Consider the following 15156-nt stretch of genomic DNA (forward strand, 5'->3'; position numbering starts at 1 on the left):
GAGGGAGAGTGAAATCAATCTTCATTTGGTTTTTCATTTTGATTTGTTTAAAAAACAAGTGCTATCATCTGGTGTTGTTGCTTAAGTTAATATACTTTAAATATCTTTTCTACAATTCGAGACTGATGCTCTCTCATCATCATTGTTAATGTTTTAATCTTAATATTCATCATCGTTCACTTTATACATCATCGTCATTGTCATCATCATCATCATCATCATCATCATAAGCGTAGTAATTGAGGTTAATAATAAATAAGAAATTAACAACAAACAAACAAATGCTATAACTTTCTTCCTTTCTTACATTTTTTTTTCTTCATCTGATTACATAAAACTAATTTCGATATTGACTTGTCTCGTTACGTCTGTCTCTGCTGCCAAATTATGCTTGTAATAGTTCTAATACTCATCAGTATGTCCGTCCGTCCGTCTGTTCATGTGTATGTCGGCCTGTCAATTAGTCAGTGTGGCTGCATCATCATCCTTCTCTTACTCATCTTACTCATCATAAATACAATTGTGAATAAAAACTATACAAAGTACAAATTGGAATTGAAATACAATAATTATACACATACACAAAAAAGGATATCAAATAAATGGTTAATCTTAAATACATGTCGTATGAACAAAAGCCTGTGCTATGCTTCATGCTAGGCAGCAATAGGGGTGAGATGGAGCGAGCCAGCGATTGAGCGAATGAGTGTTGCTGCATAGGAAGAGATTTTTTTCTGCTTCTTCCGGTTTTGAGAATGTTTTTGTGGCGGGGGGACACGGATGGTAGTCTCTTTGTGGTGCTCAAAGGAAACCTTATGCTGTTTTCGTTCCACTTCCTTTTCCAGTCTAATGTGGAATGCTATCACTGAGTGTGTGTGTGTGTGTGTGTGTCTGTGGTCATGTATTTGTCAAAAACAAAAGAATTGGAATTTTCTAGGAATTTTTTTTTACAAATTTTCGCTAGGCTGAGGCTGGGTGTTGGTAGCTGCTTTGTTTGCGGGTGGGCGGTCAGGGTTCTGCGGGTGGGCTTTGGTTTGCTGTGTGGCAAAAATTAACATCTTATTTGCATCTAAATAATGATTAGCTTTTTCATCGCCTCTCGTTTCCGGTGCTCTGTTCTGTTGCTGTGGCTGTGGCTGTGTATGTGTGTGTGTGTGGGGCCAAAAGATGAGTATGGGATTGTGGTGTAGGATGTTTATCCTGTTTGAAGAGGTATGACTGATTTGTTTGAGCTTTGTTTGGGAGAGTGTGATGTTGGTGATTGTGAAAGCGAGAGCTCTTTGTTTTTTGGTTTAATTTTCTTTCATGACTTTTTTCGTTTGTTTTTCTTTTCATAACAATTTCATTGCTTTTAAAGGTGTTTTGATGTTTTTTTTTTTGAATTTTTTGTTTTCATGTAGGGTTGTGTTGTTCTTCTTCATCTCCTTGTGACTTAACTTTTCTGCTTTTGTTGTTCTTGTGTTTTTTTCGTAAATGTTGAAGGCATTTTCTTTTGTTTCATTTTTTCATGTTTGGGGATTTTTTGTTTTTTTTTTTTATTTTATTATTCAACTCTCCTCTTCTTCTTCTATTTCATTTGGGGTTTTTTTGGTTTCATTGTTGTTGTTCTTCTTTGAAATACTCCTACTTGTGTTTGCATGTTCTTTTTTGTTTTGTTTTGTTTTGTTTTTCTTTCTTTAGGTTTGTTTCTCTGGTTTGTTATTTAGTTTTGCTTTGTGCTTTTTGTTGCCTTTTTTGTTGTTGTGTTTTGCTTTTTCTCTTATAATTTTCATTTTGTTGTTAATAACTTGTAGTTGCTGTTGGTTTTTGTTTTTGTTTTTGTTTTACTAAACTTAATTAAAAGTATGTGCTGTTGTGTTGTTGTAGTTGTAGTTGTAGGGGTTTTTGTTTGTTTTTCATGTTATCCTTTTTCATGTTTCATCATCATGTCCATTCTGGGATAACTGCTGCGGCTGCTGCTGGTTTTTTAGTTCAATGTTGTCTAAGTGTGTACGTCTGTATGTATGTATGCATGTTTATATATATAAATATATATGTGTGTGTTAAAGGTGTCGAATGTTTTTGTGTTAGCATGCTGTATGTCTGTCCAACGTCCTTTCGTTCGGTTCAGCTCTTAGCTCCTTAGAAATTTTGCCATTTCTCTGTCGCACACTGCCCATTTGTATAGGCTTCCCATTCACAATCGCAGCCCTCCAAACAATCGGGACATTCGAGCTCACTGTCTTGTCAGTACATCCATGAAACCGGTATCCATTGCGATGTTGTCTGCACGCGCTCAATGGCACTCTCCAGGCACGCTATAGTCTCGCTGATGTCGTTGTTGACGATTGTCAAATCGAAAAAGTGTCCATACATTTGACGCAGCATATCCGATTCCTTGGCCAGCCGCTCCAAGCTGCCGTCATACTGCAATGAATAGCACAAGAAAAAAAGAGAAGAAAAGGGAGCATTAATGAGAGGATAAAATTTTTCATTAAGTTTCATTCGCCCCAGCCAATGCCAACATTTGTAGGCCTCCCTCCGCCTGTTTCCGGCCTTCCAAGTCACAGCAAACAATGTTGTGTTTGTTTAGCAGTGTGTTTGGGAATTTTAAATTTTTTTGGTTACCCTCAACTGAAAATGGCACATGTTGAGGATATTTTGGTGTTATGGCAGGTTTCAAGATTGTCTAACTTAAAGTTTAAATTAAAATCGAAATTGAAGTTTGCTCACAACTTCAAATCGGTTATGTTGGTCTTAGTACAATGAAAATTAGTTTTGTGGATAAAAGGATGAAAATGGTAGCTGAACTACTGTAGATCGGCGAAGAATTTCATGTTGTTTAAAAACATAAACGATGGGCTTTTGTATTGCAAATGCAAATTTGCCCATGCAAATTCCACTAAGGAACAGCGAAAATACTTCACTCATACCAATGAGTTCTGTCCTATGCAAGTTTAAACTCAATCATGAGGGACCTCCTTTTTAGTGCCGAAACCAACCTACTTGCCGCAGAGCGACATCACTTTAGTAGAGAAGTTTACCTGAGGTAATAGCCTCACAAGTGTCGTTAGCAATACGGAGGGATAGCCGACGGACAGACGGACGGATGAACGGACAGACGGACGGACAGACGGACGGATGAACGGACAGACGGACGGATGAACGGACGGACGGATGGACGGATGAACGGACGGATGGACGGACAGACGGACGGATGAACGGCTAGATCAACTTTAGAAGACATGACGATCAAGAATATTTTCTTAATGGGGTCCCACACGTATATTCGAGGTGTTACAAACAGAATGACAAAATTAGTATATCCCCATCCTATGGTGGAGGGTATAAAAATAGTATTTGTGAATTTTTTTATATTGAAATCTGCTGCTGCTAACTATCATGTTTTTTATTGCGGCAACGTCTATTAGCATCAATCCATTATGTTATCTCGGATGTTATCTCGTGGATGCTGAATTTTCCGGATTTCGGACCAAAGATATTTTCCCTCTCTTTCATCGCATTAAAATGTCCAAGAACGATTTAAATAGCATAGGCGGGGCAGCGGTCGGATTCTCTCCCTCTCTCTAGGAGGTTGCAGAAAATATTCTTGGTCTGCTCGTACTTGTCTTCTGCCGGGACATGGGCACAAATAAGGCTGAAGTTGAAGACCCCTGTGCGGATTAGTGGTCAAGCGCCCCCACCGCATAGATTATGAGGAATCGTACATGTATTCCTTGAGCCGCTTGCTTCAAGATCCGATGCTCGCCTCCAGCCGCACCTTAGCTAGGAACAGTTGCCGATGTTGACCATTGGTTATTTGAAGGCGCCAATAACTAGTCTTGTCATTTCGAGTATCATTGCCACTCAGTATTTTAGAAGGAGTAGGAAGGAAGGAAGCAGCTACTCCGCATAAGTACGAAGCTTTCCACTACCCGCAGCTTGTGGACGCACCCAAAATCTTTCAGCTAAGCTTTCCGTGATAACGATGAACACCACACAAATCGGAGCTCAAAGTTCCAGCCAGTGTGGATTGTCAAAATTTGTCGAAAACGATTGGGGAGCATTCGACTTACCAAAACCGTTGAATGATTTTCAGGTTCGACAACCATAAAAACACTTCGCAAAAATATCGAAATTCGACTTCGCATTTTTTGATGATGAGTTCTTTTCAAAGAATTCCATTTTGCCAAGCAGTCGGCAATAAGTTTTAGTTAATATCAAACAAAATCGGTTTAGAGATTTTTAGAATGTGCCAATCCGCCCCAGGTTGCAGTCAAGTCGTCCTGGCTTCCTTGGCAACATGAATAACATTAATGTTATACTTCCGAAACGTGTGCCACGCATTTCTGTAAAACATAAATGGCATTTCCTCTTCGGGGAGAAATATATTTTCTACACCCACACTCACAAGCCCAAGCCAAAAGGAAGAATCTTAAAGACGATTTGAGTGACTGAAGAAATGAAGAAATTGTGGGTTTTTTTTCTTAGCTCGCAAACAGTGAAAATAATAAAGTTCCTGTACAATTTCCGTTCCGTTTGACAACATCTTGTGGGGCTTGGCGGCCTAAGCTCCAAACACTGCTACGGAGTGCGAGGAGCATTTTTGCAGCTTATGTGATTTATTTATTCATCAACACATCACCGCAAAAACAGCTAAAAGCCAAATAAATCAAAAATGATTTATTGGTCTGCACCGCATATTTTCCCCCAAGCCATCCTTGCAAGTCTTTAAAAATGTATTCGGGGCAACTTTAAACTCCCTTTGCCAACATAAATTGTTGTCACTGCCAGACACTCTGGGAAGGCTAGAACGAGCAACGCTTAAGAGCCCATCTTTGTTGCGTTGTATTTAACACCACCAGCCTGCTTCACACTGGCATTAGAAAATATGATTGTGTATACAAGGTGGGCGGTGGGAGGTGGTTGGGGGAACCTTTGCACAGTTTCTCCTTTGCTGCTCTCCAAAATCCACACATTTCCAAACCTAATTCCCAAATTAACTTGGTAAGCCTCTTCGCGCCAAACCCCAAAGGTGCGCATACAAATTCCCCTACAACTGGCAGCCCTGCTCCTCGTGACTGTTACTATGGCGGCGGAACGTTTGTTGCTTTTTGCGCTTTCCAATCCAAAGCCCCGACTAACTAAAAAAGTCCTCGCCATCTCCCTGGGATGAAAATGTAAATTAGTACCCAACGTTAGCAACGACGACTCATTGATTTACTCTAAACGCGGCAGCATGGCTGCGAAGCCTAAATAGAATCCTCTAACTCGAGAGCAAAGAGAACACAGAAATTCTAACATTTTGGTTATAATCCTTAATCCTCCAAACACCATTAATATGCTCTAAAAGGTATTCAACGGCACACACAACTCGTTGCACGCCACATTTCTATTCGTATCTGCAGGATATCAGGCCAGAAGTGTGATGCTGTGTGGGTATTGGGCATGGGGACCTAGTATAGTGGGGGTTGTAAGTGCGTGTGTGTGTGTTGTTGTTGTTGTACTTACGTCTGCTATATTTTGTAGAGAAGGTGCCGCTATAAACACCACATATGGCGTGAATTCGGATGTGCGTAAAATCTTCAATGCCTGAGGCTCTACATCGAGGATTGCCATTTTACCTTCGGTATGTATACGTCTAATTGTATCCAGCTTGGTGCCATACATCGCATCCTCGTGAGTGCCTATTCCACAGATTCGCAGGTCATCATTCAGGTAGCCAGCCATCCACCAGAAATAGTTAAGCGAAGCCATGAAAGAAGAAATAAACATAAGAAACTCAGTCAAAACCAGCACAGACGCCAGGACATGGGGTCGAGTGGAAAACGAAACATGCACACAGAAATGGGTCGCTTGTTTACATCGCTTTTGCTTTAGCGTTGTTTTGGACGTTAAACATTCATTAAGTCCACTGCAGATGCATGGCGACTGCCACTAACCCTCTTTGCCAACTAAAATTTAACAAATGCAAGGATTTTGGCCAGCCAGGTTGCAGATAATGTACCTGCATGAACCGACCGACTGACGGACGGACGAACACATGGACAAGTGGAGCCTTGCGACTACACTACTTACCGTATTCCAGATATTCATTTGCAGCTATATCGGCCATCATTTCATCATGCGAAACAAAGTAATAGCTACGGCCATTTTCCTCATCCGGTTTTGGAGGTCTGGTTGTATCTGCATCATGTAAAATGGAAAATAAGGTGGCCAAGAACAAAAAAGAAGAAACAGAAGAAAAAAAACAACAACATTTTAACAAGAAAAAACGATATCATTAAAAGGCTGTTACAGAGATTAACAGCATGTGGCATGAAAAGTTTATGCCAACAAGGCTCCTTAAACACAACAGTGACATGGAACGAATGCACGCCAAATGTTTTTTGCAAAGCAATTAAGGGAGAGAACATCAACAGTTTAAGGAATGTTCACTCGAACATAATAAATTTTTCATATTTCCAGGGAGTTTGTAAGAGCTCGGAGGTAGGCAAATATGTTAAAGAGGCATTTAAAGTATTCCAAATAATAAAAGGCAGGTTGAAACAAGTAAAAGGCATTAAGATCGGCCGGGCCAAACTTTGGATACCCAGCACCTCGGGTATATATGTAAACCACCATTCGTCAAAATCCGGTGAAAAATGCATACCTTATGCCCCATAGCAGCTATATCGAAATAGGTTCCGATTTGGACCAAATACTAATAAGTACAAGTCAAGTGATATTTTTAATAGCTATATTTAAAAATGAACCGATCTGAACCATATACGACACGCACGTCGAATTTCAGTGAAATCGGGTTATAAATGCGTCTTTTATGGGATCAAGACTTTAAATTGAGATATCGGTCTATATGGCAGCTATATCCAAATCTGGACCAATCTGGGCCAAGTTGCAGATAAATGTCGAAAAGCCTATCATAACGCACTGTCCCAAATTTCGGCGAAATCGGACAATAAATGCGACTTTTATGGCCCCAAAACCTTAAATCGAGAGATCGGTCTATATGACAGCTATATCCAAATCCGAACCGATCTATACCATATTGCAGAAGTATGTCGAAAGGCTTAACTTAACTCACTGTCCCAAATTTCGGCGAAATCGGACAATAAATGCGCCTTTTATGGGCCCAAAACCTAAAATCGAGAGATCGGTCTATATGACAGCTATATCCAAATCTGGACTGATCTGAGCCAAATTAAAGAAGGATGTCGAAAGGCTTAACTTAACTCCCTGTCCCAAATTTCGGCGAAATCGGACAATAAATGCGCCTTTTATGGGCCCAAAACTTTAAATCGAGAGATCGGTCAATATGGCAGCTATATCCAAATCTGGACCGATCTATGCCATATTGCAGAAGTATGTCGAGTGGCTTAACCTTACTCACTGTCCCAAATGTCGGCGACATCAGACAATAAACAGGACTATATTCAGATATAGCTGCCATATAGACCAATCTCCCGATAAGGGATCTGAAGTCCATAAAGCTTTATTTTTTTCCGGATTTCGCTGAAATTTGGAATAGTGCGCAGTTTTAAGCCTCTTTACATGCGACAAAAATATGGTACAGATCGGATTGTATTTAGATATAGCTGCCATATAGATCGATCTGCCGGTAAAGGATCTGAAGCCCATAAAAGTTCTATTTATTATCCGATTTCGTTGAAATTTGAAACAGTGGGTAGTTGTAGGTCTCCCGACGACCGTCCCAAATATGGTCAATATTTAGATATAGCTTCCATACAGAGCGGTCTGGCGATAAAAGGTCTGAAGCCCATAAAAACTTTATTTTTTATCCAATTTTCCTGAAATTTTAAATATTGTACAAAATTCAACAGTGACTTATATTTATTAGACCATTCAATGTCCGTGCCGAATTGGGGTGCATAAATTATCCAATTTACGAGATTGTGGCGAAAGGGGGTTTACATATACAAGTTCGGCCCGGCCGAACTTAATGCCTTTTTAATTGTTTGTATTCAAACTTAAAAAATGACTCAGCTGGATAGTTCTTAATACAAACGAGGTATTGGAATTTGTTATAAAGCCTACTCTTGGGACAGCCCTTGCATTTAAATTTTTTTACAAATTGCTGAAAGTACATGTTTTGCTTTCGGAATATTCAGAGTCCTATAATTTGATTTTTTGGAACCCAATTTATTGTATTATTTTAACCTGCCACAACTCCGCTTTATAGGATATAATAACCCTTTTTTGAAATGTTCAAGACGTCTACATTTTAATGCTAGAAAACTTCATGTTCCTTGACAAATTTTATTTATGCCATCACTTTACTCCACTCCACCTTAATGTGCATTCCTTCTTAGCCAAAAATATAGCCACAAAGCATTTCCTGTGCTTTATCAAACAAAGGATTTGCAAACGCTCACACAAAAACGATTCTGAGCATCATTACAAAGCAAACGAACCGAAAAAGCGCAAAGCCTCCATAGCCACATAAAGATCTCATTTGCTGGCCGTACTTACGTGGTATGGGATAAGCATATTTATCAGGATATTTGGATATTAAAGTATTTTTGATATGACGTCGACCCACACCATGAGCACCCAATAAAACTAGGGTCTTGCGTTGAAAGTTTGGATCGCCAACTGAAAGGAGAGCAAACACAAACAAATACCACCGCCCGTGCACACAACCCCTCCCCCAAAGGGAGAGGAGGACGGGCCAGGGTGGTGAAAGCATGAGTTAGTGAGTATATTTCATGGCATGGCTTTACTTGTTCGAATTAATGGGCCGAAGTGTATTCGGAATCAACTTACCCGGCACTTTTACAACCTCCTCGTATGTGACCAATTCCAAGTTGTCGAAGATGCCGCTGTGCTTGGCCAAATATTTGTCACGGCACTGCTTCTTCTTCCGCCCGAATATGGAGCAATTAACTGTTGAAAAGGTAATCAAATGAGAGAGTAATTCATTAATGAAACTTGCCTGCGAGCGGTGTTAAATGGCAATAAAAACAAGACGTAGAAATAAACTTTGGTCGTATATAAAAATCAAATGTTTTGCAAATCCATCCGGTCATAATTCATGCTTAGTTAGAAACCATGCGTTTTTACTCCATCGTTCCATAATAGCCACATTCAGTACCATAAAAAGGATATTACCAAAAAAAAAAAAAATAAAAGTGGAAAACAAACAGAAAACGAGACAAGGACATGCAGGAACTACCAACAAATTTCTGATAAATGTCAACTTAAGCCTTTGTATAGTAGTTGGCATGTTGTGAAATAAACTTCAATATGTATTTTTAAGTTTCTTTTGCACCACAGCAGCGAACTGATTTTATTTATATACAAAAGAAGTGTGTGTATCAAATTTCACATATTAGTGTAAGCAAATGTTTGCTTTATTGATAAATGCCAATTCTGTCTTAAATAACAATGAAAATTATTATAATTAGTAATGTGGGTATTTGCCTGGTATTTGAAAACTATTAAAAAAGCATTAAAATGTCACCTAAGAATATGGTTTTCGCCTGTACACGAGAAAGGAACAAAACCGACCTTATTCTGAGGGTAAAATTTGCAAAAAAAAAGAAAGAATTTTGGAGCAATGTAATGAAATTTCGACCAAATCCACCCACATTTAAATGAAATTATTTGTACACCTGTAGAAAAAATCAAACACGGCGTTGTCAAATTGACCGCATGGGTTCATAAAAGTACATCAACATACAGACAACGACATCTGCCTACGCAAATGAACGTAGTGATGTCTTTTTTACAATCTTATCCATGTATCAAATTTTGATGAGTTTTTATTTAAGACTAGCTGACCCGGGCTCGCCCCGCTGCGCCTTCTTTTACTTTATATGGAACAAAAGTTTCCTTGGAATATTTATTTTCGACAACTAAAGAGCTTTAAGTGAAATACCATGCTACGAAAATGACTAACAGTTTAATAATATAAGTGTCTTTATCTGAATCCCATATGATCTTTATTGGTCTACGAATTTAAGTTTGGATGTAAGGTGTACTCCATTCTTAAAATACTTCATTTCAGCCCGATATTCTCATGATGTCTGATTAAGTGGTGTTTTCGGGGGAGTGGTGGTCCCCCAGGCACTTGGCTCTGAAAAAATATCAGCATCGTGCTATTCTCTCAAATACCATTTATTTAAACCCTATATTGCCATTGGCTTAAGAGTAGTTTAGAGGATGAGGCGTCCCCCAAACACATGGCCCCAAAATAGGTTATCAAATTCGTTGTATAATCTCAAATACTTCTCATTTGAGCCACATATTGGCATGGTCGAAAATTTTTTTTCCTTTGGGGGTGTTTTGGGAAAGGGGTGATGCCCTAAATACATGGTCCTACATTTGGATATCAAATTCGTGTTCTTCTCCCACATACCTTTATTTGAGCCCCATATTGCGACGGTCACTAAAAAAGTGCTGTTTGTGGGGTATTTTGGAAAAGATGTAGACACCCAGAAAATTGGTCCCGGAAATGGCTATCAATTGTTGCTCAACCCCCAATACACTTTATTTAAGCTCCATATTGTCATGGTCGGTAAATATGTTTTGGGGCTTGGGGTGGTCCCCCTAGCACTTGATCCGACAATGGGATATCAGATACGTTTTCTTATCCTAAATACCTTTCATTTGAGTCCCATATTGTGGTGATTGGTCTAAATATATGTTGGGTAGGTTTTAGGGTGGGGCAGCCTCCATAGGTACCCCATCCGAAACTTGGATACAAAAATTTTTATTTTTAGGGTATTATATGAGAGCATATCTAAATATAGTGCCATCAGATATAGTTGCCATATCTACCTACAATAGGTCTTTACTTATTACCCGATTTCGTTGAAATTTGAAACCATGAGTTGTTTTGAGCCTCCCGATATCCAACCTCAATATGGTTCAGGTCGGTTTACATATGGATATAGCAGCCAAAAAAAAAACAATATTTTGTTCTAAATCGGATGTTGGGAGGCCTTAACCTACTCACTGTTTCAAATTTCAGCGAAATCAGGTAATAAATAAAGCTTTTATAGGCTTCAGACCCCTTATCGGCAGATCGGTCTATATGACAGCTATATCTAAGGATAGTCCGATCTGAACCATATTTGGATCCATTGTGGGGAAACCTAAAGCAACTCATTGTTTAACATTTCAGCGAAATCGGTTAAAAAATAAAACTTTTATGGGCTTCAGACCCTTTATCGGCAGATCGGTCTATATGGCAGCTATATCTTAATATAGGCCGATAAGAACCATATTTGGGTCCATTGTTGGGAGGCCCAAAACTACTCATAGATTAAAATTTCAGCGAAATCGCTTAAAAAATAAAGCATTTATGGGCCTAAGACCCTTTATCGGCAGATCGGTCTATATAGCAGCTATATCTAAATATAGTCCGATCTTAACCATATTTGGGTCAGATGTCGGGATGTCTAAAACTACTCACTGTTTAAAATTTCAGCGAAATCGGTTAAAAATTAAAGCTTTTATGGGCTTCAGACCCTTTATCGGCAGATCGGTCTATATGGCAGCTATATCAAAATATAGTGCAACCAGAACCATATTTAAGTTGGATATTTAGAGGCCTTAACCTACTCACTGTTTCAAATTTCAGCGAAATCAGGTAATAAATAAAGCTTTTATGGGCTTCAGGCTCTTCATCGACAGATCGGTCTATATGGCAGCTATATCTAAATATAGTCCGATCTGAACCATATTTGGGTCCTATGTTGAGAGGCCTTAAACTACTCACCGTTTCAAAGGCCTTAAACTAATCGCCGTTTAGGATTATAAATACGCCTTTTATGGGCCCAAGACCTTAAATCGAGAGATCGGTCTTTATGGCAGCTGTATTCAAATCTGGACCGATCTGGGCTAAATTGAAGAAGAATGTCGAAGGCCCTAACACAGCCCACTGTTCCAAATTTCGGCGATATTGGACAATAAATACGCACTTTATGGGCCCAAAACTTCAAATCAAGAGATCGGTCTATATGGCAGAGATATCCCAAACTGGACCGATCTGATCCAAATTGTAGAAGCATATCGAAAACCTAACGCAAATCACCGCAATTTTGCTAAAATTTTGCCAACAACCGTGCCGAGTAAAGCCCAAATCGGTCTATAACCTGATATAGGTCCTATATAAATCCTTCTTCCGATTCGACTTCTTGAGTCCTTATAAGCCTTAATTTTTGTCCGATTTGACTGAAATTTGCACATAGTGTTCTGTTACGACTTCCAAAAACTGTGCCAAGTACGGCTAAAATCGGTCCATATTTTAGCAGAATCCGTGGTATTGGATTTCCAAGATTCAAGATTAATTGTTTATCCTTAATTCTAACCTCCATAAACAAAAAAAAAACTCTGATCCAATATCCATGCATGATGAGCTTCAGTTCTTAAAGCAGTAAAGTATTTTCGAAAAATTTGATATCGATTAAAAAAAAGTCGACTCCTTTAAGTGTCCTTATTACCGACAACTTTCCTCGCAAGATCTTCGAAATCAGTAAAATAGCAACATACTCTTGCCCTACTTTTTTCATAGCTCTATGCCATGGTCTCCTATTTCCAAATGCTATGAAATCCGTTTTTAATTGAATTATCTATGAAATATAAAGTTTAAAAAGTTATAACATACGTTGAAGGACATTTTGGTCATTACAATATTCATTTGTCTATTCAGTCTATACCTACTGAGACTCAGAACTTGTACTTTTCTGCCTTTGAATGTTTCAATTTGCATTGAAAAGTTTCGAAATAAGTTATTCCATATTTTATTGTTGACTTGGCTGAATGCTTTTTCTTCTCGTTATGTTATGTCTAGAGTTTCCATGGATATGCCCAAATCAGGAATATTAGACACTGCGTTCTTGACAATTATCAGAAAAATTTAAATGTATTCCTCCTTCCACTTCCACACTTTCAAAACTGCCGAGGAAAGTGTTTCAGTTGGAAGAAAAGGGAAATTTTATGCTATGCAATCTGAGGCATTTTTTAATATTCAGCATTTTAAAGGATGCCAGACGAAGGAATTTCTTCGGTGCCACTCGCCTTCAAGTTATCTACCCTCTTTTTCCCCCTGAGTTACCTTTTAGCTAATGCCCCTTTGATGGTTTGGGATTCGCTTTGAACTGTGTTTTGCTCTATAGGCAGGCTGGAGAGTTTATTATTTACTGTTAAAATATGTTAAAAAGTTTAGAAATGTTTTCGGAAACTTAGTTTCGAATTTTTCAACAGAAAAACGAAACTTTCTTCGCCATAGCCTTCCACTAAGACGGCATACACCCCCTCTAAGAAGTTCCAGCATTTAAGAAAACGAATGCATGGAGATATATTTTTAGAGATAAGAAAACAACCTACGCCAGCAGCACGTTGACACTTTTAAGCATCTTGAGAGAACCGGCAAAAGTTTTTCACATGGATTAAAATCAAAAGATGAACAGTACCAAAAAGAAAACAAACAGAAAAAATCCAAAAACAAAACTTGTGCGTTTAGGCAGCAATTGTAAGCTAAGCAAAAAAAGTCAACGTGGTTAAATCCTGCCAAGAACTAATGATGACACATGCGAAAGCTTAAAAAGTTTTAGCGCAGGACTTTAAAGTTGACATCGCCAGCGGAGCAGGAGGGATGAGGGAGGGTTGAAAACGACAAGCATGTTGTCGTACAATTTCCAAACACTGAGATTGTAACAAATTTAATTGATTTTTAAAAAGATAAATGCGGGGAACTTTTCCCTCTGCCATAATAGCAGTACCTTTAGCAACGGCAGACAATGTGTTTTCTAAGGAAATTGAGATTTTCCACAAAATTCTTATCTATGGTAAAATATTTACATAGAGACATAAAGATGCCACTACGTGAGCGGCGGTTAAGTAGGGGAATTTTCAACTCCTTCGCCTTCTCGCCCGCCACACCAAAAACGGCTGAAAGTAATCCCGAAATCCAGGTTTTGTGTTTCATTCAACTCACCAAAAAAATATTCAAAAATTCAATTGAAATCACATGTGTGGGTGTGCGTGTGTGTGTATGCGAATGGCATTTCCAGCATGAATGTATGGAAATCCTCTCTAAGCTTCATTTAAATGACAACTCTTGTGTATCCTCTCCCTTTTGTATTCTCAGGGAATGTCGAGGTAAGGCGCTTCGGTGTAGGTGAAGCGAAAGAACGAGAGGAAAAATTTTTCCTTTAATTTATGACGAAGATAAACCGTGTCTTCTTTGAATATTTTATGTACATGATTGCTTTGCTCGTTTTCTGCAGAATTAGTCGAGTACATATAAACTTACATTTTTATTATTAATGTGAATTTTATTATAAATGGCCCGATAAAGACGTGAATTTGTTATTGTTGTATGTCTGTAGGTACATAAGAATCAATTCAATTGATCTGATTACAAAAGAACATAAAAGCAATGAACAAAAAAAAACTGATAACAAACAAAAATTATTACCAAGTGCTTGATGCGAACATTTGCATAAGCATCCACACACATATTATGGAAGGCAGAAAACCTTGCAAGCTCAATACTTTGGAAAGAGTGAGCATCATAATTTATTCGACACAGAAAATCAATTTAGACTTGATTTGTCTCAAAACGTATGGTCGTTGTTTTAACCTTAGAAAGTTGCTTTGAATAATGTTTGAGGATTTTTTAAGCCATGTCTTCTACGAGAGTAACAGATTTAAGACGAGTAACAGATTTAAGACGTTTCTAAAATTTTAAATTTTCCAAAATAAATGTAGTTTAAGTTGGTGTGATTTTTGTCCCTAGTCTCTCGTTGAACTTGTTTACATAGCAGGATGTAAAATTCTAGAAAAAAATGTTGACCTCACCATCATTTCGTTTTTTTTTTATTGTCAAGTGAAATAGAAATGTTTTAAAATCCATAACAGCTTTTTGTGAACGAAATGTTCAAAACTGTCGTCGGATGTTTACATTCCGACAACGCAATGTGGATTAGAAACGACAAACAACTAGTAAAAAATCTGCCGTCTGAGAACGGGTAGAGACATCTCTTTGAAATTTTAAATGGTTAGAGCTGAGGTATTAACAAGATCACGACCCTAAGGTCCTAGACACGTGTACATTAACTACTAACGAGTAAAAGCTTGCTAAGTTCGGCCGGGTCGAATCTTATATACCCTTCACCATGGATCGCATTTGTCGAGTTTTTTTTTCCG

The 15156-nt window shown here is 38.4% G+C and overlaps 1 protein-coding gene across 6 annotated transcripts in view; it reads right to left on the minus strand.

Annotated features, from left to right (window-relative positions):
* Window positions 1-287: 287 nt before the first annotated feature.
* The window catches only part of LOC106080430 (peripheral plasma membrane protein CASK), a 328101-nt gene continuing 313232 nt past the window's right edge, over window positions 288-15156 (minus strand). For all 6 annotated transcript variants that reach the window (XM_013241817.2, XM_013241815.2, XM_013241816.2 and 3 more), the window contains 5 exons: window positions 8764-8883; window positions 8470-8592; window positions 6058-6165; window positions 5491-5666; window positions 288-2406 (listed from right to left, as the gene is read on the minus strand). In XM_013241817.2, coding sequence (XP_013097271.1) covers window positions 2227-2406; window positions 5491-5666; window positions 6058-6165; window positions 8470-8592; window positions 8764-8883 — 707 coding nt within the window. In that variant the 3' untranslated portion in view covers window positions 288-2226. The remainder of the gene's footprint in view (window positions 2407-5490; window positions 5667-6057; window positions 6166-8469; window positions 8593-8763; window positions 8884-15156) is intronic.

The sequence above is a fragment of the Stomoxys calcitrans genome, chromosome 2 (assembly GCF_963082655.1).
Source record: "Stomoxys calcitrans chromosome 2, idStoCalc2.1, whole genome shotgun sequence".
Classification (NCBI taxonomy): Eukaryota; Metazoa; Arthropoda; class Insecta; order Diptera; family Muscidae; genus Stomoxys; species Stomoxys calcitrans.